Source organism: Streptopelia decaocto (assembly GCF_964273445.1).
Source record: "Streptopelia decaocto genome assembly, chromosome: 12".
Classification (NCBI taxonomy): Eukaryota; Metazoa; Chordata; class Aves; order Columbiformes; family Columbidae; genus Streptopelia; species Streptopelia decaocto.
Window position 1 is genome coordinate 14,361,277 of NC_138667.1, and position 26,616 is coordinate 14,387,892.

At 37.2% G+C, this 26,616-nt stretch overlaps 1 protein-coding gene across 1 annotated transcript in view; it reads left to right on the top strand.

The window, feature by feature from the left end:
* TENM2 (teneurin transmembrane protein 2) overlaps positions 1–26,616 on the top strand; it is a gene marked incomplete at its 5' end in the record, with an annotated part of 567,758 nt that overhangs the window by 74,007 nt on the left and 467,135 nt on the right. Inside the window, one exon of the mRNA XM_082064051.1 lies at positions 3,919–4,209. Coding sequence (XP_081920177.1) covers positions 3,984–4,209 — 226 coding nt within the window. The remainder of the gene's footprint in view (positions 1–3,918; positions 4,210–26,616) is intronic.

The following is a 26,616-nucleotide window of genomic DNA, read 5'->3' on the forward strand; positions in this document are numbered from 1 at the left end:
GCACAAAGTAAATGTGAAGTGCTTTGTTTTCTCTTGAACTTCCAAGTGATTACTGCATTCTGTCTGTTGTGAGTGGCAGGTCTAATGGCCACGTATTCTGGAATAGCATAAGGGATCATTAGAAAATGCAAGAAACAAGCACATAACTTAAGTAAGATCAGTGTATGAATCAACTTCAAATTTAAAAAGACTTTTAGCGTAGGCTTCACTAAGCCATTACAATTCTTTTTGAGTCCTCCCTCCATGCCTCCTATTGATTTGACTTTGCTAACACAAAAAGAGGTCAATTTTTAAAAAAAACCTAAATGAAAACCCCCTGTTTTTTCATTTCTCAGCCCCTCAGCCGTCTCCTCTCTCCCCTCCCCTCCACAGCCAGTGTACCACTGCTGTACGCATGGCCAGGCAAATAGTTGCTGCACATGAACACAAGAAATGCTGCATTGGGTGAGTCCAAAGTTTGAGACACGTGTAACTTGTGGCACATGTGATACATGTTTGCCAACAAAGCATGTCTCGTTTCTAGCTTTAGATTTACTGTCTGTGTGAAGTCTAGATCACCTGAGACTATGTGCCTTTGAATCCTGACCAACCCCTTTGCAAGCCACAAATACATTATTCAGAAAGTTAGATGGGGGTCCTGTTAGTGCTTCGCAATAATTAAAACAATGATAGGGGAAAAAAGCAGTTGAAGTCAGTTGTTAGCGGTTGTACTACTCTGTAGTATAAGTAGGTCAATATGAGCAGTCTTAGCAAAATCCTTTGAAACAAAAGAAATTATTAAAGCAGTTACTATTTAGGTCAATTACTCAAAATATACCATTCATAGAGAGCCCTTGAGACAGGCAAGTCAAAGAGTATCAGGAATTTTAAACTCAAATTGAATCTCACCAATATTCTCGCTTAACTGGAGCTATCACGTTTTACCTTTCCAGGAGTGTGTTACATAAAGATTTGACTATCTTAACAAGGAAGGTATTTAGCCTTGAATTGAAACAGTATTTCATCTGTTTCAGATAAGTACCAGAAAAATGTGAAACAAGTTTTCCAGGAGCAAGTTACAACTTCATTACACTGTAGTTTGAGCCATGTATGGTGATGCCGCTGTATGAATTTTAGGAGTGCTTTGTTGACAGTGCTCTGGAACTGCTTTTCACCTGTTTCATTCATAGAAATCCCCAAAGCAGAGATAAGCATCTATGAGAATATTTTGTTCATTTAGGTAGATGTATTTAGTCTCAGAGGCTTGGGATTTGTCCTCAAGTACTAGAAAAATCAGAAAAAATATTAGAAGTACTGTAATAAATATGAACATGTAATTGAGTAAAACCCGTGCTTAAAATATTTTTCATATATTTAATATTTTTATAATATTTTTAAGCATATCTTAAAATGTAGTGATGTTCAAGAAATGTTTAATAGTACAGTGTTGTAAAGAACAAGTTATTTGCTAAATTATTATGACATCTGATTCTTGTAACAAGGTTTTCCTTAATAAAGGTCAAAGTAAAGCTGCTGGGACATCTTCATCATGCTTTTCATTTATTTTCTAGTGTTAATCTGTTGGACTCGTCATGGTAATGACAGTGCAGGTGTTGTACCTTGCTGCATGTGAGGGAGATTGAGGAATATTTCTTGGCATGAGCAACACTAGAGCATTGTCTCACCTCTCACCATTTCCTTTTATTTTTGCATTTGTAGGGTAATTGCACAAAACTCTAGAACAGAATGTTTATTGAGGGAACGCTTTCAAAAAAATCTTGTCTGCCTGAGAAGATGCTTTAATAAGCTAAGATGATGGAAATACTCAGAAGTTCTATGTCAGTCATAATAAATCCTTCTTTTAACTATAGTAACAAGGAATTAAATGTTCTTTCAGAAACAACAGAAATCAGCCCGGACAGCTTAAAGTTTAACAATCATAAGAAAAAAAAGCTGCTTGTATTTCTGAACGGAGAGACAATACCTTCATATGGAATAATAGGCTTTTGTATTGAGCAGTAGCGTGAAGACATACAGAGAGTAATTGGCAGGTTTTGCTCAATACTGTATTCATCTGTTTCTGTGTTCTGTAATTGTGAGATGTTGATATCTGAATTTGATGAGGTAGTATTGAACTGGGATCAAAAAAACAGGAATTGTTAATCTAAATGATCATATATCTCCTCAAACTTCAAGAAAGTGTTTGTATCACCAGTTTTAACATGCTTTATAGTTAACATGCTTTACAGTTTAATAAATATTACAGAGCCAAAGAATTGAACTGTATAATTGAGATATAGAGAAGCCAGCTTAGCCACTAGACATTCAGAGAGGTGGGAAACGTCAGTGTACATCGAGTTGTCCATTCTCTTTAAACTAAAGTTCTAAAACTAACCCTCCCAGTTTTAAGTACTGAATATCTTCTGATTTTGTTTTGGTGTTTCTGTGTGTACTGTTTGGTGGGTCCCCCTACCACCCGAATGTACCATGACAGTTAAAAGAATAAGGGGGAGGGGGAGAAGCATGTCTACACTTTTTATCGCTCACAGATTGCAGAATACCTGTGGGTGGCTTAAATCAGCTGTTTCTCCTGGTTACCTACCTTTCTTCTTTAAAATATAGAAAGAAAAAGAAATACAAGAAGTCTAAATGTCAGAGTCTAAATGAAGCCAAGAAACCATTTCTCAAGTTCAGTAGCTCCTCTGGCCAAGTACATTTTTTTTCTCTTTTAGGGACATAATCTATTCCAGCCCAAAAGCAATGATTTAGCAATACTTAAGCCAGTGTGCTGACCTCCCCTCCTCCGGGTGCAAACAGCTTCAGCCGTGCAAGCTGTGACTCCCTCCTGGGGTCGTGGTCTTTCGCAGGAGTTTGTTACCTGGGTGGCAATGGTGGCAGGAGCAGATCTGGGTATTTTTGGTGGCGAAGATTTCATTTCCTGCAAAAGGTTTTGTCATGAGGGTTTCTCAGGAGTGGTACAGAGCTGGGCATGGGATGCCATGAGAAGAAGGCATACATTCAAATGCCAGCTCACAATAATGAATACCCCAGTGGGTAGGTTGCCCATACTTAGTGTATTTCTTGCTTTCTTCTTTCACTCCATGATTTATGCATGCTGACTGTGCATATATTGAAGCATATATGCCACAGTAACGGTGTTGTAATTAAGTAGGCTGTAATTATTTCCCTCTTGCTAGTCCAGTGAGCAAGAAGATACCTATACAATTCTGAAGAGCTCCAAGTGCTGAGATGGATAAACTGGTCATTTTGAGGGATTGTGAAGAAAATCATCTAGTCATGTTCTGTGGTGCACAAGAGCACAAGTGTGTTGAGAGAGCTGAGGCTGGAAAGGACCTCTGGAGATACCTGGCCCAACCTTTTGTTGGGAACAGGGCCTCTGATTGTGTGATCAAGGGGCAGTAAAGTAGTCACAGTTCCTTGGGAGCACATTGTTAAAGGATAATGTACATCTCTGTAATGTATTAATGGCAAATAGGAATAATCTCCTCTATGCAGCTCCTCTATGTGCTTCATTTTTAATTGCAAGCCCTCCTGCAGGAAGAACTGAAATAATTAAAGCTGGTTTGAGTCTGCATTTCTTGGTGCTGTTGAATAACAGAAACAAATACTATTCTGTCGGTTCCATGTTGTTATCAGTGCTCATTCAGAAATCAAAAGATAACAGTGGTTTTGTTTTATCCTTCTTTTTTTGACTCTTCTATGAGATGATAATTTAGATAGAATGCGATTCTCTTACAGTAGTTGATTTTCTTCCCCCCACTCATTCATGCCAGTATTTCAGTTTCTAAGGATGCATCATGTGGGTTTTTTCTTGATCTGTGCCACGCTGTTCTTCATGGATAAGTCAAGGAAAGTGGAATAAAAAACAACAGTAGTGACAATGTTGCTCACTCTCTTGTTATTGTTCCCTGTTTTTAGGTGACAGTGACTGACCCCAAATATAAGAGTGGCTTTTCTGAAAGCGTCCTACCAGACTCAGAATAATGGATATAAAAGATAGAAGACACCGTTCTCTGACGAGGGGCCGCTGTGGAAAGGAATGTCGCTATACGAGCTCTTCGCTGGACAGTGAAGACTGCAGAGTACCAACTCAGAAGTCTTACAGCTCAAGTGAGACACTGAAGGCATATGATCATGACACCAGGATGCACTATGGAAATCGAGTTTCTGACCTGGTTCACAGGGAGTCAGATGAGTTTCCAAGACAAGGTATGTTTGAAGTCAGAACCATTTTCTTTTACAGTAATCCTCAATAGAACATCTCTGCTTGTTAAAACATACCAGTGTTATAAGGAATTTTAATGAAAAAACTGTAGGAGAATGGGTACCTTTTCATCATTATTCCACCTGTTTTGTGTTAAATTAGGAAGTCCTTTCTCTTCCCAGATTTCTGATACTGTTGGAATTCACTATTTATAAGCAAGGCAAACTGGGATCTACTGTTCAAAGCATCCGATAAACAGAAATGCTTCACCAGATGTTGTATTTGTCATGGATCTCAGGGTTGGCCAAAATGTTTACTTCATATTCTGTTTCCTAGGTTCATTTTAGAAATAATAATGGCATTTTCACCTAAGTAACTGAAAGTACTGAAAAGATAACTAAAACACTGCTTTGGTAAAACCTCCTATGGCCAATGCATATTCATTATTAATTAGGTGCCTCCACATTCCTTTGCTGTTCTTAACTGCTGTGTGATTGAAATGTGGTGATGGGCATGCTGTTTGACTTCATTTTGTCACTGCTCAGCCTCACTGCCTACCCTTCATCTCATAAAAACTAGAAGGAGAAAACCATCTAATTACTTTTATAACTGGCTATATTATTATACTTTATTGCAGCATTGAGATCCTAGAACTAATATTTGAAATAACCTGTCTGTGTGAACTTGTAAGCAAGGTGAGGTATTCTCTTCTTTTAGAAAATGTTCCTTGCTTTAAATACCTGTTATGTCCAATGAACTAATGAATTAGCAATCAGAATGTTTTTAGTTGAAGAAACTGTGCTGATGCCTTTGCACTGTGCACACACATAGTTTTACTCTCATTCAGATGTTTACTTGTCTCAGTAAATCATAAGTCTTTGTGTAGAAACCATTAGCGAGCATTGCTTCATAGGAACAGTGTTTAATCGTCTGGTTAACTTGACCAAATAACCTGTCACTCAGTCAACAATTATATATGGCTTTTAGAATACAATACTTGGTTTAGTATCAGTTGGAGAATCAGATATGGTTTATATCAAGAAAGATACAAGCCATCCTGAGGCATAAAGGTATAGTACTTTGTGCCCCTCTCAGTGGAAGGTAAATTGCTGAAACTCTACTATTTTATATATGTTTGTTAATGCCATACGATAGTTTTCTACTACACATTTCTATGACTCAGGAAGTTCTAGCACCCATTTCTCTGTGGAGATCATTCAATGAAAAGTCATTTTTTATACTTGATTTCATGTCATGCAACTTGTCCAAAGCATTCTGCCAGTAGTCAGTGTCTGTCTTCACCTTTAAACCAAAATATCTATTAATTAGCAACACTAATTAAACCCTTGTCAAATCCTTGTTTCTCTCACATTTGTGTACAGACATTTGGAAGTGTTTGCATTATGCTTGGTCTATCAAACACCAAGTTCTATTTTCTGAGGTAATCTCTGTTCTTGTAGGGTCTTTCTTTGCTAATAGGTCTTTACCTGGAGATAACGCATCAAACTGCAACTAGATCATACAAGCGCTGGAGCCATTTGCACTGTGGTTTGTTCAGCCTTTGTGTACTGGAGTCATCTAAATATTACTTTGCCCTATCTGGATGATTGATGCTTCAGCTCGAGTACCTCATTTTAGCTTCCAGTTCGTTATTCAGCATTTCATGGGGGTGCTCTTTTTCTCTTGATTACTGATTTGACAACTGTTCATCCTCCTCCTGCTCTTAATTTGTTCTTAGCTGCCCTTTTGGTGAAGGGGAGTGCAAATTCTTGGTAACTGAATTGAAACGCTCAGAAGATCTTTTTATTATTTTTATTGTTATTATTTTTTTACCCCTGCTAGTCTGTGTTGTTGTGTCTAGATGAATGAAGATTTTTTTTTAAAGAGCCAAAGTAAGCTTTTCTATTAAATAATGTGAGCAGCAGCACCTTGTTTTCCTGCTTTTGTTAAGTGGAGAAGGTAGATTTCTTCAGAAAGTAAGTCTGTGATGCTTCTTTGTATTTGAAAGCTCAGTATCTTTTTGATTGTGAAATTTCTCTGCTGACATGAAATATGACATAATGTGGCAAGTAGATTTAGATTAAGACTTGGTGTATCTTCTGACTTTCTACATTAATCTTATATGGATAGAAATGTGGTACATACAGTAGGAAATACTGTTCATTACATCTTACGCATGTGGTTTCAAGCTGCAGACATCTAGGAATTTATACATGCAAATTTATTCTAAACAAACATGCTTAAAATAAATAGTCTTTAGAGAATTTTTTATTCTTCTATTATAAAAGACCTTGACATATTTTTTTAAGCAATTGTAGACATTTTCCTCAATATTTTGTCTCATCTTTTAGTAAAGCTATATGCATTTGACTTATTGAAAAGTATCTGGTTTAACCGTGGCACTGGAACTGCTCAAAGCAGTTGCTTTCAGCTGCTGCCTGATCATATGTTACTTGGGTTTGAAAATCTGTTAAGCGTAAGACCAAGTTGAACTACTTCCAGTTTTGTTTATGATGGTTTGACAGTGAAATGCTTATAACAAAAACAATATTCAGAGCTCAGAAGTCTGAAACAGATCTTCTTGGTTCACTTTAGTGTTTTGTCCTTCTGCTCTGACTTGTCTCATTCTTTATGAAAAAGCGAATCTCTGAAGTATAAATACCCCTGTAAGCTAGTGTGAACAGAGCATTTGATAGGAAAATTGAATGTTGGTGGAAGTTTAGCTCTGAGAATACAACTTCAAAACTTTGTCATCATTTGCATTTATTGAAATAAGGTTTTTGTGCTAATCATTGACAAACATGCCTTCCAAAGAAAGATCCTCTTTGCTGTAGGTGCTACTTTCTGGTGTGGTATTTGGAAGTTTTGGTATAAAGGCTTGAAGGCTGACGTGACTGTATATTACCTGAGACACCTTAGTCTGGCATTACTTCTACTGCACTTTTCCTTAGATGCTTACCTGTAATTTTGCTAAGTAATAAAATTCCCCATTTTTAACACCAGCAATAATATTTGTACAAAGCAATTCAAAAGAGGTTTAGTATTTTTGTGTCAAGTTTTTTTTCCTCATCGTTTTCAAAACTGCTGTTCAGATTCTTGGCTAGAAATGACAGCTCCAATGCATGCTTGAGCTATTAATTTGTCTTAGATTTACCCTAAAAAAGATAGAAACGTATTTGCAATTCTGTACCTGCACTGGATATTCGTTAGTCAATCGATCTGAAAAATATGGTCCTTCAGTGGATCTCAGAGAGCATTCAAACATTGCAAGTTTTATTTAAAATTGAAGAGTCCTTTTTGAATGCTGCATTTTAAAATGAATAGAAACTTTTCTGCTTTCTGCTAGGATATATCAAAAGCTTGACAATAGTTCTGACACCTCTGAATATTTGGAATATTTTACAATCTTGTGGTAATACATGAATTTCTCTATATGCTATATATTTTTACACTAAAGAGAACCAATTATCAAACTTTATCTTTTTTTTTTTTTCTTCTTTTAAAATAAAATACCTTCTTTCTGACTTCATCTGCTGACACAGCACAGTGGAGGCAGATGTCCTTTAATGCAAAAAACGAGGATTTTGGAAAACCTTTCTTTAAAGGCCTTGCTTTGAAAGGCATCTTTTCTTCAAGTATTCTTGATAACACTCAGCTGAGTTGTTAAGAGTTTTAAACTGGGTTTCCAAGGGATGATTGCAAACCTTACTGTTCCAGAGCTCCTCACTTGGCATTCATAGCTCACGGATTGTGTATTCCGGCCTGAGCTGAATGCCAGGCTTCAGCTGATGCAAAATTTATTAGCCAATAGTTACAGTGAATTGACTGCTTTCTCATTCTCAGGTCAGATCTAGTTTAGCAGTAAATCTCTGCTGTGAAATGTTACAACAACTGGAGTATATGATTGACGTTATTAAAAAGAAGTCTCCAAAAACACAATCATACTAAACAGGACCCAATAGTCTTCTGAAATATTTTGATGATATTTTTTTTACCACAGTTGAATTGCTTTGTATATGCCACAGCATCCTTTTTGTATGGCGAGATAATTTCAGTAAAGAATAGCCAATACACTTCTGTGTGTCAGCTCAAGCTCCATTTTTTTATTCTTTTATAGTTAAAAACATGTGCTTTTTGTATCCTATTCGACACTATAGGTATATTAATGGGAGTTAGAAAAAAGTGTGACAATTATTATAATAAACCCCTTATAATGTGCCTTAAGATTGCCCAGTATTTTTATTAACATTAAACAGAGAATTAAGTTATGCAGTAGAATTCTCAGAGAGTGGCACTTGAGAGGTGTAATGCACTCCTTCACATGAAGCTGTGTTACTATCCCATACTACTTATCATCTCTTGGATATCTCGTGCTGCATCTTTTCTCCATGTACGTTGAATAGGTTTCTCGAACAACAACCCAAAAAACCCAACAAACAACACAATCAATCACTGCTCTCTCCTTAAAAACCCAAACCCAAAGCAACCCAAACCAGTTTGATGAAGCTACATTTTATTTTTTACAGCCTACTCCAGGGCAGCTCTGATTGCTGAGAAAGACGAATGTTGTTTTCTCTTCTTGTTCTTCTTCACATTGTGAATCTGTCACCAAATAATTTACCGGGACACATTTAAAAAACCACACTGCAGTAAGAACATTTCATGAAAGTGATTAAGCTTGTTCAGCTCTGAAGTTATTGCGGTCAGGGATGCTGTGTTCAGCTACAACTAATCTGCTGCTGTATGGAGGGGGTAGTTGCTATTACAGGTTCTCAGGCTGACTGGACGTCATCTGGCTGATTACCTTCCCAGTAACATCAACATGAGATTTTGGTCATCTTGTCATCAAGCTCAAGTTGTACTCAACTTTTAGGCTCCAATTAGTGTATCCCTTCCTAATCCAACTGAGTTTTGCTAACTTGAGCTTTAATTTTTTTTTTTTTTTTTTTCTGGAACCTGTTGCCTTTTGAAAATTAAATATTTTATGTAGATTTGGACTAAGGACATTAAAGAAAACTTTTTCTTGTATTCTGGTTACAGGAGGAGCACACTCTTAGTTTTCCTTTGTCATGTTAGGTTTCAAGTGGCATTCTGCAACATGTTGCCTTTAAGTATATCCAAATGCTTACAAATAAAATCAGAGGTAGAGGCAGGTGGCCAAAGCCCCTTAACTTGAAACGGGGTGTGGGGAAACAGGGCTGAAGGCAGATCTCCTGTTGTTGTCATCGGTACGCACATGGAACTTGTGCTGCTGTTGAATCAAGATTTACTTTGGCTTTAATGGCTACCTAAGAGATGGGCAATCCCGGTGTTAAAATATTTATTAAGTTGAGACAAGTGCATTCAGTTTCTCTTCTCTAGAAAGCACAGCATTAGTGGGAAATAACGATTTTGTATTTTAATATGTATACTTTATTTAATAAACCAAAGATGTTGAGTAGCAACTCCCTCCCCAAATCATAAAAGATTATATGGGTCTTATTGTTAAGTGATAGAAAAAACATGAAAGCACTTTTCGTCTGTGCTTTCATCTGTGCTGATATTGTTAATAAGGGGCTGCATAGCAGCATTACTAGACTAGCAGATAAACAGAAGTACAAACCTTTATAGCACCCTTCCCCAAGTATGATTTTAGGAAAGGAAAATGTAAGAAAGTCTAACCCAAAATCTAATATGCCTCTTCTTATTTATACTCTATGAACATTCAAGTGGCCTTTTGAGCTGTAATATTAAGATCTCCTCATAAATAGGAATTGAACAAAAACTTTGTATATATTTGATCTGAGTCACAGTAATGTAAAATCAGAAGGAAATCTCTTTAGAAGTGGCTTTTCAGGGAAACACCATGGAATAGACTCAGTATTTGGGATACTTTCGAGTACACATGCATAAATTGTTCTCTGTTGCTCTTTTGTGTCTTGTGGCTGGTGGGGTTTGTTTGCTTGTTGGGTTTTTTCCCCTTTACAGCAGCAAGGTCTCTGATTTGTAAATGGTAGTTGAAGTCAGTTGCTCTGTTAATCTCTTATTTTCTGCTTCTTTTTCATTCCCCTTCCATCCTCCTTTCTTGGCGGTTCACTATTTTGTATCTCCATACATTGGGTGTGCTTGGTGGCTTGGACCTGCTGGAACTGCTGGCAAGTTGAGCACGCTGACTCTGTCTAACCCGGGCTTGTTGGACGAAGGTGTAGCTCTTGCTCTCTTTCCTATTGGACTCGTTGAACCTTGTCCCCCAGAGATCCTTCTCCAAGAGGGACAGGAGATGTGTTCCTGCCCGGCACTTTGGAGGAATCCTGTTCTAGGTGGACGTAATGAACGTGAAGTTGGAGTTTAAGAAAATACTGTCTTCTGAAACTTTGCAGGGAGAAGGTATGATGCTGGGAGGGGGCTCCAGTACTAATTAATATGACCAGTGCTGAAAAACACAGTACTGTTCCAATATTAATATTTATTTGTAGAGTAAACAACAAACAGCTAGACATAATATGCAAGTTCTGTGTACACACAGTTTCTCTCAGGGAATCCTTTTTTATTCTTGGCAGTTTCTCTCTAGAGATCATTATTAAAAATCAGCATTTGTTTACAGTTGAAATTGGAGAATAAGAATTCAGGGATTTCCAATGCCAATATATAGGTATGTATAAACTTACCCTTCTTTTTTCCTAAACAGTTATTTAGCTTTCAAAAAAAGCTTCTCCCCCCCCTTTTTTTTTCACTCTGCTGTACTAGACTCTTCATCAGTTGATTAGTTAAACTAGGTTCTATTTTTTTAACCATTTACAAAGTTACGTGAACATTATGTAAGCCAGATATAAAAGGATAACTTCTAAAAAGTAGATATTATCAACTGATGTGGTCAGCACACACTAAACAAAAAGATTTTTTTTTTTTTTTAATTCAGTCTACACTAGAGTACGCTTAATAACCATTTTAATGCAAATACCTTTTCAAAATCACTTCAAAATTAACAGGAATTATACTTCCTATACTTGATAGTTACAAATTCGTATCAAGCAAAAAGATCTCATGCTTCAAAATAGAGGAGCAGTGTTTGCTCGCCTTATAATGCCTGGGGCCTGACTGAATGTTGAAGAAATCTATTCTTTCTGTACTTTTTTTCTCCTTATCCCTTTGCTCAGCTATGTAATACAAGTCGAAGACTTTGGATACTGAAAATAATAATTTTGATCCTATAAATCCTTCTCCATTTTCTCATACACACAGGTGCACACGCTCTTCTAAGAAATTTGTAATATGTAGGCACATCCATGTGGATGCTCTTTCTCATATTAAAATCCATCTGAAGGAAAATAATGTACTCCAAGGAGATTAAATAATATATATATATATATTATTTTTTTAACTAAGATAGCCTAAGTGAAAATACTTATTTCTTGATTAATTCTAACGGAAATGGCTAATTTGTGCAAGTTCTTCAAATATTCCAACTTCTCTGGGTTCTTGTCTTCAGAAAGATCTGCAATTTAACACAGATATTTTTTAGGATGTATTTTCCAGCAAGAAGAGTTTGGAAAGGAGGCTGATTACTTGTGAGTGTTCTCAAACTGATGGAGAAGACAAGACTCAGATACTTTCCTAATGCAGGTATTACCATGAAAATCTCAGATTTAAAAGCTTTTACACTTGATCTGGGTTTGAATTGGGCAACTTTGTCTTTGTAATAGACAGAAACTTCGTCATTTCCTCTGGCAGGCGGCATGTGTGGGAGGTCAGGCTCCATGTCGAAAGCAGATCCCACCTTCTCTTTGCATTTTGGAAACTGGTTTCAGTTGCTAGCCGTTTGGTCTAGTGATGCCCTCTTCTGCTTTACTGAAACACCCACAGTACCCAGTGGTTTTTCTTTACAGGTTCAGTTAGATGCTGCAGTTATTCTAGCTAGGTAGGGCTCTTCAAGCCTCCTTTCTATAAACCCTTTCCTATCGTTTACTTTTTCTCTGAAGGAATGAAAACATACCATAGCAATGCCATGTATGCCTCAGTGACGTGAATAAAGATAGCCCTTTCTTATTGCTTTGATGTTTGTAACTCCAAACTTCACATTTGCTTTTTCTGGTGGCAGCCAGTTCCTGTTGAGCTGCTTGGTGCTTCAAGGTTCCTAAATGCGTTCAGGGTCTAGATGGCTGACTAGACAAAATAACATGCAGATATTTTTATATATTGCTGTTTTTTTATATGAGTGTTTAGCTGGAAGTGTCTTACGGTGAATGCAAAAGTGCATGTCTGTGAATGTAGACCATATTGGAAACAGAGATTTACTGTCCCAAAGTGTAATGCTTACTCAGCCATCTGATGAGATTGGAGCACTAAACAGTTTGAGAGGGATGCATAAAGCTGTTTTATTACAAGATGCTGTTATGAATTGTAGCAGCTTTCCTTATGGTATACTGCTGTTGCCAAACAAGTTGCATGAATGTAAGCAGTTTTATTTGTAATTATTTGCTTACATTTCCTTAGAATATTTGGGTTATAGCTGTTTGTGATTCCTACTCCTCCACTGGTGGCAATCCCTACATCATGTTTAATTCAGAATCAAAAGATATCTTTTAAAATTGTTGGAAGAAAAGCCTCTCTGAGGAATGCTGTTTCTTACAAATGGAGTAGGATGGGTCTCAGATGTTTGTATGTGTGTGTGATAGAGCCTTGTTGAAATGGATGCAGAAAGCTTTTATGGGAAAAGTAAAAAAAAAAAGTTCTCTTCTTCTTCTTAATGCAATGAAAAGTAAAGGAAGAGATTTCATTTTAGCTCAACTTGGGCAAGTCCAGAAAACAGAGAGAGGAACTATCCACCTAAAGAAATGTTATGGAAAACACAGTAGAAAGACCATCATGTAGAACAAATTGCATCAATTTAATTCCCTTGAGCAAATGGCCCATTCTGTGGGAACTGGTCCAGCACAGTATTGTAGCTTTTTTGAGTTACTTATAGTAGAATACAGTGTTTTAAAGATGGCAGTTTAAAAAGACATACTAAACATTATAATTATAATAGTAATGTTTCAAATTTTGTTGTTAAAGAACAAAAAAAAAACCTTTATAACTAATATTCCGTTTTATTTCGTAGTGATATCCAATTGTCTCTTGGAGTTTTTCTGTATCTGAGATAAGCATTTGAACAGTATTAAGGCAAAGCTAAAATGCTGTTTAATCTCTGGGGGAAACTATTACCTTCCATGAAAATTATTCACAATGTGCTAAAAACTTGCTACACAAAAGTGATAATCTGGACATAATTCTTGCTTAAGTACTCTCACCAAAGAGTTGGAGAAGTGGGGAGGGTAGTATTAGGCAGATAGTTTCTTGTTTGGGGGCTTTGGGTTTTAGTTTCTAATGAATCTGCTAAATTGGGTCAAATATATTTTGGCACTAATTCTGAAATCATGACAGTGAATCAAATTTTGTGTATGGATAGACAATAAGGTTTTTTTCTAAATTCTTACAAACACAACATTATTGCAAATACCTGCTTCAAGCACTGAATTTATAAAGCAGATTGTTCATAATCTGAGGAATGATATATCTCAGCTGTAATGCTCTGTCTTCCAAAGTTAATGAACAGTTACAATTTTCATAATGAAAAATTGAAATAAGGTTAAAGTGGTTTATACAACCTCCTACAGATCTAGCAATAGTCTAATTAGAAGAATGAGCATTCAATTTAAGGTACTTGGAAAAATATATTATTTAGTATTGATAGAGAACTAAAATCCTGTACTTGTATTTAGGATTGTTCGATTGTGAATGATTCAACCAGGACACAGCAGAGAAAAATGAGATGTGATTTGCTTTCTGAAATCACTGTGTACACAACAGATAGTGGTTTTCGGTGTCTTCAGTACTTCACTTGTGTGACTCTCTCTTATTGACTCAGTGCAACAATCTCTCACCGGTGTTTGCCCCTTTCTCTACCATTTCTTAAATAAAATGAACCTTGGTCGTTGTTTTTACTATTAATAAACTTTAATGAAGCTTTTCTTACCGTGAATTGTCTATTCTCGGGTAATTGCAACCAAGCAACACAGATGAGGTGCTGGCTGCAAATAGCGTGGTGTTCTGGAAAGAGCCCGCTGTCCCCAACTGCTGGCCTTGGGGGGCCGGCGGCGCACAGCTGAGCCTTGGCCAGCGGGGTAGGGTTGACCGCTAGGGAAAACATCCAGTTTCCATCATGACATTACAAAACTGCTGTGACAGGTTTGCCGTGTCCTTGCGTTGCCCTGAGTAGCAGTGCAGGGGTGGGATGAGATGCCAGGGATGCGATTGGGGGTGCCAGGGATGTGACTGGGGGTGCCAGGGGTGTGATGGGGCTTGTGGGCTTGGCAGCGGGGGGAACTTTCTTCTCGACCCATAAGTGTCTGCCCATGCAGGAGGCTGGGAAGATTCTGTTACGTGCAGGAAGCTGTGGGAGGGTGACAGCACACGAGTATTGTGACACTGCACTGCCCTCAGCTTGTTTTTTCCATTTTGTGTAATCCAGAATGACTGTAATTGAGAGTATATTTGGAATAAGCAGGCTTTGTGGTTATCAAATATGTCAGCTTTGCTTTTTATGTTTATATGTCGGCTTTGTAACTCTTATAAGCTGTTATTTCCTGACAGACTCCTCCATCTTAAATTCAGTCTCTTAAATTCATCCTCTTCCTTCATTTTTTTTTTGACAGCATAACAATGTTATACCTTGATGCAAGTATATCTGTCCCACATGGGGCTTTTCTGTGTAGTGGGTTTGTGTGTGTGTGTTTGGTGTGATGGTGTGTTTTGGTTTTTTGTTTTGTGTTTGTCTGGTTCGTTTTTTTTTGTGGCCAGCGCTACGCTACACAAGGCACAACAGTCCTCCTTCATAAAATTCTTCTGAAGTATTGTTTTAGAGTGAATTGTCTGTTGATTTACGCGTTTACTCATAATTTCTACAGCTTGTAGAAACATAATAGGATAGGATTTCTCCTTTTTTTTTTTTTTTGTTCTCTAGTATCTCTTTCACTGCTGAGGATTCAGTATCCCGTTTAAGAAAATGTATACCAAAAAAAACTTTGAGAGGTGTGGCAGCCTATCCTCGTACCATATAGATGTGATATTTGTAAAACGGAAACTATGGCATTACAAAACGTGATGATTATCTGTGGAACAAGATGGGGTATCTGTGCATAGGAACAACTAAGAATAAATAGAATGACTTGGCAGATTAAAGAAACCCAAAATTAAGAGGTGATTTTCACAGTTGTAATATTGTGTTATAAAATATACAAATATTGTTAATAGTACTGATTCAGTTATTGAATCTAAAGTATCAATTTGCTCAGCTGTTCAGTTGTGGAGTAGTGGATTGTGAGAATAGGAATGTAATTTAGATTCAAATTCGGTTTTCTTGGAAATTATGATTTTCCTAACATATAGTGGTTTTGAATGTTTTTCTAAAAATATTTTAATTACCCCAGCATCACTATTTTTGTGTGCTCATTTTTAAGCTATAGTTGAAGAGGGTGGAGGTGATACTCTTCTTCTTTATATATTCCCAATAAAAGAGAAATTACAGTAGTTGGTGTATTTGTCAATCATGGGAGGGAAAGACTTCTCGACTAGAATTCTCACCAGGCATGTGCAAGCGTTAAGCAAGTGGCTCAAAGTGATGGACATTTACCTTAGATCCTCTTGGTGTGACTTCAGTGATGTTCTGGAAGAGAGAAGGTATGGGAGCATATCAAAATGTGCTGTTACCAAAAGGCACAGTAAATTTCAAAAAAAACAATAGAAAAAATGAATCCCCTGGCCATGTTTATATTACTGTTTTTCAGAATAGGAAATAAAATCTATATCTTTGGAGGTCGTATGATTATTTTGCAAGGAAACACACGGAGTTACTGGTAGCATCAGTGAACGTCAAGCTTTTTCTTTTTTTAATAGTATTACACCTAATATGTTTAAGAAAACATTAAGTCCAGCAGTATAATTTCCTTAGAACTATGCTTATACAACATGCCTGAAAAAATGCCAAATTGTTCAGTTTAAATTAACCTCATTCTTATGCAATGAGATGTTTAAAATAAGTACTGTTGTTTGCTCATGTAAAAGAAATGCTCCCCTGCAGAGATGACATATCAAAAAGGCCTTTATCACTTCAGCTTTCTAGACAGAGGGTGAAGTTGAGCTAAATCTCTGCACAAACTTTACCTTTCCTACAGCCTTACAGCCTTTTAATAAAAAGACATTTTGGTGGTGTTAGAAGCTCCGAGATTACACTGGTGTGGTTTAAACCTGTCAGCAATTTGAACAGCTAAAGTAATAAGTTGTGCAGAACAAACTGTGTATCTTTATCATTTAATGTCGTCCTGTTGTACTTAAAAACATCTTTGCAGGCACTATCTTAAATTTCTGACGACTTGAGATTGTATATTAACATACAACATAATCTGAAATGCAGATGAGGGCAGAGAGGACACTTCTGGCAAGTGGCTTCTTGTCTTACTGTCAAGGAGACTTAGACTTGAAGTTTTATTTCTCTGCTGAATTTTGGAGAGATTTTTGCATATGCAGCTTGTAGAGTGTGTGTGTGTCAGATTTCCTCTTTCTTTTTTCTCTCAAGGAATGATTTGCAAGAATCTCTAGGTTATTGGCAAAATATTTTGAATGCATTTGTGTTTTTCCCTTTTTCTTTGTGTTCACCAACCGATTGCATGGGTTTCTCATGTTGGTTATCCTTTCTTCAGGACTCCTAACCTGTGCAGAATGATACTGGGAAATAAAGGCTTTTAAAATCCTAGAAAAAACTTTGCTAGTGACACTAAATGAAGCGGCAATATCTTCAGTGTTCAAAAAGCAGGGTAAATTTTGAGATATGAGGATCAATATGGAAGAGAGTTACCTAGATAAAGGGAAGATGGATAAGGCTAGTCAGGGGCAGTGCTGAAAGTGGGATAAAGAAAGGAACGTATTGGTACGGGCTTTAGGGTGCTAACCCTGGACAGAAAGAGCAAGAAGAGAAAGCATTAACAGAGTTTTTTGGAACTAGCTCTTATCTGGAAAGTCTTATCAATAAAGTGGGAAAGAGGCCATCCCAGCTGCGGAGAGAACTGGAAATATGGTTTTGCAAAACTGCCCAGAAAGAGCTAAAAGGAAAAGCATGTGTAAGATGGGATCAGTTGGCATTGCTCTGAACAGCTTGGGAGCATCACCTGGTGGTGATTGTACAGGATTGGGTTTTGTTTCTTGCCTACATAGTAGAATTGCTCTGGAAAAAACTAAAATAGACCCTTGAAGGCCAATATCACGGCTGTAGGTGGAGGCAGTACCTGAAGCTCACCAGCAGCATATGCACTTCGCACAGCGTAGGCAAGTGCTGCTGTAACCCCTCTTACCTTCACACTCCTGTGGGATCCTCCTCTTCTGTTATCTGCAGTGTGTCTCCTTTTGGGGAAGTGGGAGCTAAGAAAACAGATCCATATATTCTATAACCTGGGAGGTGTTACCTGCCAAAGTCAGGAGAAGGACAGCAGGGGAGGATGCAGCCCCAGAGGTTTCTGTGCACCCAGCCCAGAGGCAGCTATGAGTGCCAGTGGCAAAAATTATGGATGTTCATACTTGTGATTCTTTCTTGGCTCTTGGTGCTTAGTGCACATGGCACAACTGATGCTTAAGGCTGGCTGAAATGTGTGTGGCTGGCTTTATTTACATGAAGGTGATGTGACTGAACTGCATTTAACATTCCCTCCTTCCTTCTTTCTGATTAAGCGAGAGCTAATGAGCTTTTTCAAAGGATCTTGCTGCTAGCGCTCTTAAATTGTGATTTGTTTTTTTGTGTTAATTTGTGAAAAAATAGTGCAAAATGCCTCTCTTGAAACCTTAAGATATTTTCTCCTCTGCAGAGCCTTTTTAGTAATTCCTGAGTTCAGTGGTGTCCTTTAAGAAGTATTTAGGCTACAACTATAAATACTATCTCAACTCTTGAGGGAAAAAGCCTTTTAAATTCATATTGCCATACACTTGTTGTTTAATTGTTCAAAACCACAGACTGACTCAAGTAAAAATCAATGGTGTAACTGGGACTCTCTCTGAAATGCAATGATAGTCAAGTCCATATCTATATGGGATGAGTAATGTGCAAGATTTCAGAATAACACTATATTAAACATACAGTTGTCACAACATACTGTAGTTTTTCACATAGTAGGCGTCGCCTGTAAGTGCAAGAGGGCTCTGACAGATGGGAGCAGAAACAGCGTCACCTGAGAGAGGACGGATGGGGCACAAGCCAATGGCTTGCCCAGAACCCCCAACCCACCCAGTGAGATGCTGAGAAACTGAGCAATTAAAATATCAAAGAATTATGAAGTAGGTGTCCTGATTCCACCTTCCAGGTGTGTGTGTGTTTGTTCTGTAGGACAGCTGGGCGTGCTAGGCAGTATCAAAATGCTCTGAATGGACAAGTTGATCTGCTAAAGTTGCCCATTGGGGCAACACCAATTTGAAGACAAATATTTTATTTTAAGGCAAATTTCTGTTTGTAGGCAGATGAAGTTTCAACACATCCCGCTGACAGGTGAAAAGACAGTGATCTTTTATTATTTGGAGACTTCTTAATGTGTTTTCCAGAGCAAATTATAGTAACACTTTCAAAAGCAGTTTAGATCAAAAAGTAGATTGGAGACTAGAAAAGGAAAAATGGCATAAACAAGGTAAAAGATCACAAAACAATGAGTAATGGAAATGCTGTATATATTTTTACATAAATATTTTGTCACTGTGTTTAATCAACCTCAAAGGTTCAGTCTCTTTTTAAAAAGACTTTATGATCAGGGAGCATGTTGTTCTTTAAAGGTTTCTGTGATCGCCTGACAGCTTTACAGGGTATAGGAATTTTTATTTGTTGTTTAAATTCCCAACTGTGTTTAAAAATACAGTATGGATTTAGATATAGTAATAAATGCCATAAAAAATAATTTTTTGAGAGCGCTGTTGGGAGTGGAAGATTGTACTGGTTCGTGGACCATTCAATTCCTGAATAATACGTTTAAAGATATTTTCAGAAAATTTAAGTGCAGATCTAAATTAATATAATACTGAGATTAAAAAAAACACAGGTGCCTGACTTAATTGGAGGCAGAGTTAGTGTGTGGTGCCTTATGAGGTGCTTTTCTCAAGCTCAGACAATGCTGAACTCAACAGGCGGTATTTGCTTAGTCTTCTGTGGATTTTGAATTATTTTTTGACCCCACAATCCATATTTCTGATGTCCACAACTGAACTCGGTGAGACTGCTTCAGAGCTTGAAGTACCCCACTGCTGTAGCACCTATAGCTGGCATGCTGCTGTTTTGTTGGGGTTTTTTTCTTTAAACCCTTAATAATAGCTGTGGTATATCTGAGTTCACTGTAAAAAGCAGCCATTTTAATTTTTACATATTTCATTATAATATTATTCATGCTTGCTTATAATGATTCTGTGACTGTTTGGACATCGCAATATTTCATGCGTTTGAATGCTCTGTTCACTTTACAGTTCTCCTGCGTATAAAGCAACTGTCACTTTGCTAATGTGAATTGAAATTTCATGTCAGCAGGACTTATGCTAAGCTTGGTTTTATTTGTTCCAGAAGAATGTCATATATTATTCTCCTAGGTAGTGTACAAACATTTGAAATGTATTAATAATGGAACTTTTATATACATCTCTAAGATGCAGATGACATTTTTCTGTGAATTAGGGTTGTTACATGCTGAGTAATTTTTCAACTACAGTTCCCCAAAGTCCTGTACTTAGAAGCACCAAAATGCATTCATAGAATAGTTTTATTTATATAATTGTGTTTGTTTTTTATTTTATGTAAACATCATTCTTACCTTCAGAAAAGAAATACGATGGTACTTTCCAACAATGCACAATTTATTTAGAATGTAATTTTTACTTTTAGAGCTTTTTGATTAGAAAGGAAGAAAAGCAAACTGATGATTATGACCTATAAAATTATTCAGCACTTATTTTATTAACCAGTAGATGATCCAGGGCACTTTAAGGTGCGATTCTTTTTTCATCTTTTTAACAGGCCTCTAAATGATAATGAACTTGTCTTGATGTGCATGTTAATTTGTGATGAAAGGTGGTAAATGAGAAGAGTTTCCCAAGATTTACAGTCTAAGAAAAACAACTTGAAATGCATCTACTTCATCTTTTATGTAGCTGAAAATGTTATGAAATTGAAAAGACAAAGACTCAGTTGAATGCTTAAGAGTGAAAAATGTATACATTTTAAGTAATTCATAGTTTTCTTCCTGAAGAGGAAAAAAAAAGCAAAGATTATATATGTCATACTGATGTACCAAATCCTATTTAAATAATTATGAGATGTTTGGATTTTGTTATTTTTTTTCCTACTCTAACTCACATACTAAACCATTGGGATAAATTGTGTTGGTTCATTCCAATTTTACAAACAAAGTATGTGAGGAAAAAGATTGAGTTGCTTAGGGGCATGAATAACATTGAGCAGAAAAAGGGAAAAAAATGTATACTAGCTACTATTTTCACTGTTGTTTTTTTCCTTCCTTTTGTCTATGTAGCATGTATTCTTAACTAATCCAGACTTACTCTGATTATAAGCAAACTCCTCTGATGAGTGAAACTTCAAGCCATCCATCACAAGGGAGAATTTTACTTCAGTTAATTCAATGTGTCTCGCCTTCATCTAATTTTCTGGTGTTTGTGGCAAAGGCATATTGCCTTTATCCATCACAGAAATGTAATAATAATTTAGAAAAATAAAGCTTAGAGTGTTTTATTTGTTGTTACAAGATAGAATTTAAAAATATGAAGGTGAAGTCAAAGACATGCTTTTACTGGGTTTTATTAATGTAGGAATTACTCATGTTCAAGCAGTTTGACAGCTTTATTAATATAATTTATTTAATAAAGTCTGACACTACTGGATTGGGAAGAACAAAAGATTGTCAAAGAAATGGGAAAGGCTGGCTTCAAGATGCACAACAGTGTGGGCTGAGCGAGACTCTCGCACCTTAGGGAGGAACAGTAACAGTGGTAACTCTTCAAAACATGTAAATACCATTTGACTGAGCATGTTTCAAGAAGACTTTCACCTTTCTGGCTAAGCCCTGGTATTCACTATGCAGGATCTTTTCCCGATATAGGACTTTTTGTTGATTCTCTGAGCAGTGCTCTAAGTGAAAATTTACCACAGTCTCCATTGCAGGAACACTGTCTTACTTATCAGCGTCCTGTGGTGTCAGGAGGTCCCAGCATTAATCAGCTTTCCTTGGGCAAAGGCAGCCCGCGAAATGCTGCCCCTGAGCTGAGCATGGATGTCGCTGCCTCACAAGGGAATCAAAAAGACAGTGGTTACCGTGGCATGGATATGGCCCCTTGCACATTTGAAAGCCCCAGCACAAATAGTTCAGTCACTCTTTTGGTCTAAATCTGAGAGATTTTTGTTATTCTGGCAGATGAGTGTTTTTGTGGTTGAAGTGTGGAAGAAAACACGTGTTTCAAGTATGCTGCTGTGTTCACGTGCTGCTTTGCAATGCTAGTGTTGGTAACGACTTACATTGCTTGTGCCAGCGTAATTTGTAGTCCCGTGTGCAATATTTATAGTGTTGAGCAAAAAATGAAGTAGCTGAGGCATCTCGACTGACTTATAAGCAATGTAAATCTTGCATTGTAAATCTTACATTTGTTAAAAACCTGAAACAAGATGATTTTCTGTTTTTCTGAAATTCAGGGTACATCTCACTGTCAAAAATAAATATTCCTTTTAGAGAATTATCTAGCCAATATTGATCTAAAATTTAAAGTGCAGGGGTTGAGTTGTTGTACTTTGGCAATGATCCTCCCAAGTCTTCAGGAAAGCGCTTGTTAAAGACCTCTCGTTTCCTGTCAGGAACATGGACGGTGATGGTGTGAGCCTCTGTGGGACACTTCAGTAAAGCATGATGTAGCAGTGATGGGCAGTGATAGATATACATGTATAGGTTATGTGTGTGGTGGCAGCCCTCATCTGTCTGTGGAGAACAGGAGTTTCTTTATCCATCAATTTTTATTGAGAAAGCAAGAAAATATGAGTTACTGTCAGGTAACTGTGAAGTACAGGATAAAGTCGTTGGCATTCATGGAACTTCAGAAAAAATGCATGCAAGAAGTATTTTAAATTCCGGGTAATTTTAAATGTATATGGTTAAAGAAAACAATCCCGTCCATACATTATCTGAGTTATTTAAAAATCTGTTCATAAAAGTCAAATATTTGACATGGACATAATGCTTGTAATTATCCATGCCTCCAAGAAAATTCAACTATAGGTATATGTAAATGAAGGCACTCAAAAAAAAATCATCATAGGAGTTTAAAAAAGTAGTAAAACTGCATTAATGCACTTTGTGGGCACACTTACTCAGAATTTTAGTGACCTTACTTCAGCTTCATTAGTTGATTTTTGAAAGCCATTACATCCAAGTAAAGCTATTACATTTCTAAAAATCAAAGTTTGTATAGGTATAGTTCTTAGTTTAATCTTCAAATTTTCTTCTTAACATTTCTGGGTTTGTGCGGTTAAATTCTAATTCTAAATTCTAACCCAGACATATCTATCTAGATCATTCCATTTTCTTTGGCTCTCAGGCGCCTCAAGGTAGCAATCCAATGCAGAAGTCAAGTTCCTGTGTCACAGTTGTGGCTGCAACTGACGTTCAGCTACAGACCTGAGATCACAGAATGAGCAGGCTGAATGTTTTTTTCAGAAGCTTCCAAATATTAATGAGATCTGTTCCAAGTAAAACTAAGTGTTCTGTATAAATACACAGTCTAATGGCACTGTTCAATGAAGAATAGATGTTCTGACCTATTTTATGAGACACTAGATGATCATTTTTATTTTTTCTGTTCGCAAAAGCAAGAAACCTAAACCAGAGCCCTCTGTCATGCCCTTTACATGGTAATTTACCATCAATTTCTCTTCTAGTCAGAAAAAAGAACCTTGTTACTGTTCCAGTTTGGAGGTCCATTAACAAATTTAGGTCCAAGGGTCATTGTCTCTTTCCAGTTAATGTATGTGAAGCAGAAAGAATCAAGGCATATCTGATACCTTCTAGATCCAGTCCTGCTTTAGTTTGGACTTGCGTGTAGTAAGTTTTCAATTCACAGCAGCCGTTAACCTGTTCTTGCCTGACCCTGAGAGACTGTGTCATGGGGAGGATGAGGCTCTGGTAGTAGGGTACCAAACTCAGGTTTCTGGCTTAATTCTGAGCCCCCTTCCTTTTCTGTCTTGAACCATACCCTTCATGTTCTATATAGGTTGATAATGTTGGTCATTATTTGTGTTTTCTGATGAACTGGACCAACAGATGAATTAGCAGCTGCTTTCTCCAGTCTGTCTTATGCTGGAATTGTGTTTTTCTTGTGCTTATAGTTTTCTGATGGATATGAGTAGGACTATTACAGTCCTAATGATGAATGCAACATAGCTGCTCACAAAATTACCATCTCTACACCACGATGCATTTAAAAAGTATGCATAATGTGTTGCCAGTTAGGAAGTTACCCTGAATGTGACCTTTGAGTAAATGGTTAATATGAGTAAAAATGAATCTAATGGATTCCTTATTTTTTAATGCCAGGGCTTATTTGAATTCTAGAGCAGAAGTGAAGGTTTACACAGTGCTCGGTAATATTCCTCCCCCACCTGAGAGGGTTGAAGGTAAGTGGGAAGGGAGCCGGTGTTTGTTTGTTTCTTTTTCATGAATGTAATTCATGAAGCTGAGTCCCTATAAACTCGTAGTAAAGGTCTTTGTTTCATATATACTGATGCACAGAGCATTGCTAGCCATCTTTGTTTATAATGGGAAAATGTCTGGGGAGATAAAACCATAGGCTGTAACTTATCAAGCAATGGCAGGTGAGGATTTTGTTTCCTAGTTGATTCACCTCCCTTTCCCTTTTTCAGGCTGAGAACCAGGGGCAGCTCAAGAGCCAAGTATGGCTCATCCATAGGGAGGAGTTTGTGGAATTTATGGAGGGAAACTGAAAACGTACTTCAACAAGGAGGGAAAGCAGGAGGAGTAAGGAGAGTAGACTGAGGTGTAGGAGTAGATGTGTCTTACCCTGCATCTGTCCAACCGTTAGGATGGGCAGGCTTCAGTCCTACTGGCTCAGATTAACAGCTCTTTGCTGGGAAAAGTAGGGTCCCTGAACAAGTGGCTCACAACCCCAAAGGAAAAAAGGGCTAATCTGACAAATATTGTCTCTATAGGCATACAGAGAAATAAATACTTTGTTGTAAGAAAAATACCATAACTTATTTGTGATTGTCCTTGATAAAGTGGCAGTCTAAGGAGGTCATTTTTGACTCCGAAGGAATGATGCCTATTGTGCTGCAGTTCACAAGGCTTGTTTCAGAACGTAATTTTTCTTATAAAAGAAATGGAGTAAGCTATTCTTGAAGTTAACTTAATGGAATGAAACAGGTATAAAGCTCTTCAATTCTATTACCAGGGTTTGCCTATAGAAAAGACAATTAGAATCCTTAATAATTTCATCTTGATGAAATCTTTACCACTGAAGCTTGACTAGTAAACACATGATACTTTATTTTTTGTAACTGAAGATGGTGTTCTGGTTGCCTGGCTTTATAGACAAAGTAAGGCAAGATTCCAGGTAAGCTATATTGACTATGACTGTATCAATCAAATGAGATGAGGGAAATTTACCCCAATATGCTTGTTCTTTTACAATACCTTTAAAATTCTTTTAAGAGGAGTAAAGATTGAATTTATTCTATTAAGAAATTGCATGCCGTATTTTCTCATTGTGCTTTCTCTTTGCAGAATATTTTCCCTGTGCTTTGTCATATTTAGAACATGTTTGAGTTTGAAATGGAAGCCTAAAGGTTTTTCTGATGAGTTGTTGGGGTCTATTAATTTGTATGGTTCATTTGTGCTCTCCATAGGAAAGCTGAATTTGCTGGTGCATACTTTGGTTGTGTTGGAAATGCAGTTACATTTTTAAAGAGATATCTAGTCCCTGTAATACTTTTTCTATCAGTGTCAATGTATTTGGAAGACTGAGTCTCTGTAAGCTTGAAAAGAGTCACTTTAGGAAATAAAAATAAATGGTATGTAAGAAGCTTGTGAAGGGAAGCTTCAGTGGCTGGTGGAGGCTGGAACAGGAGTGCTGGGGGGAGGAGAGGAGCTGTTCAGTACCGACTCTTCCTGCAGCCTGGCAATTTATTCATGCACTGGACCTTGCAAGCCCAATCCACAGATGCTATTTTCTGCTCCTTACTGAATAAAACTCAGTGCTGGGTCCTGAGTGTAAAGATTAATTAGTCAGTGAGTGTTAAAGGTCTGTTAAAGCCATTATGGCGTATGTCCACAGAGACAAATAGGGGCTATAAAACATTGTGTTTGAAGCCTAATTTTACATGTGTATTTTTCATTAATAATAATGATGGTAGTAATAACTATAGTCTTTTCATCCTGAAAGCTCTCAAAGGACTAAATGCATAGTGCAGTGCATAGTGTGTAGGAAGGACCACGCTGTCCATCACTGAAATGCCATCTTTCTCAAGGCATCCTCCGGGTGATGCTGAGCTCAGGTTATTGTTGGCCATTGCACAGACAACTGTGCAGTGCTGGTCATCCAAGTAAGCCTTATTTTAATCCAAAAGTAATTGTTTCCTGAGTTGAGGGTACCTATATATATATATATATATATATATATATGTATGTGTGTGTGTATGTGTGTCCCTTTTTCAAAAATGGCAACCAAAAAAGTTATGCATTATCGGAAACATATTCTGCCAATTAGTTGCCAGCTTTCAAATAAGCTCTGAGTTACAACATTGTTGAATGTTTGACTCTTGTTCAGGAGTTTTTAGCTAATTTAATAATTTTTAGCTAATGGTATAAAGGAGAATATTTATTGTAAATATAAGCATATGCATAAGTTGAAAATATTCTTGCTCATTTCTCTGGACCAAGCTGCAAGTGTTCTGTGTGTACCAAGAGTGAATGCCAGTGAATGCCAGCACTCCTGTTTGCACATTTGCAGACTAATGTGGGGTTTTGTGGTATTCTCATATGTGATTTTTTTGTTTTCTGAAAACTGGTGAAGCTCAAGGCAATCCAGACTAGCAAATATGGTCTCTCTCTTATGGTTATAGCTGCTCCAGTATGTTAAACTAGAATGGGACTGTAAGCCATGTAAAGTATTCCTTTTCCACAGAATGAGATTTAGGCAGGGGAGGAGGTCCCTATTGATGCTTCCAAAATATGTTGTGGATACGTTTACCCTGCTAAGTCCAGCTATGTGGAACTTGTTTCATTACCATAAGCTTCATTTATAAAACCTAAAAGACAGAACCAAAACTTACTATCTATATTCTCTAGCTGGTGACAAATGAAAAA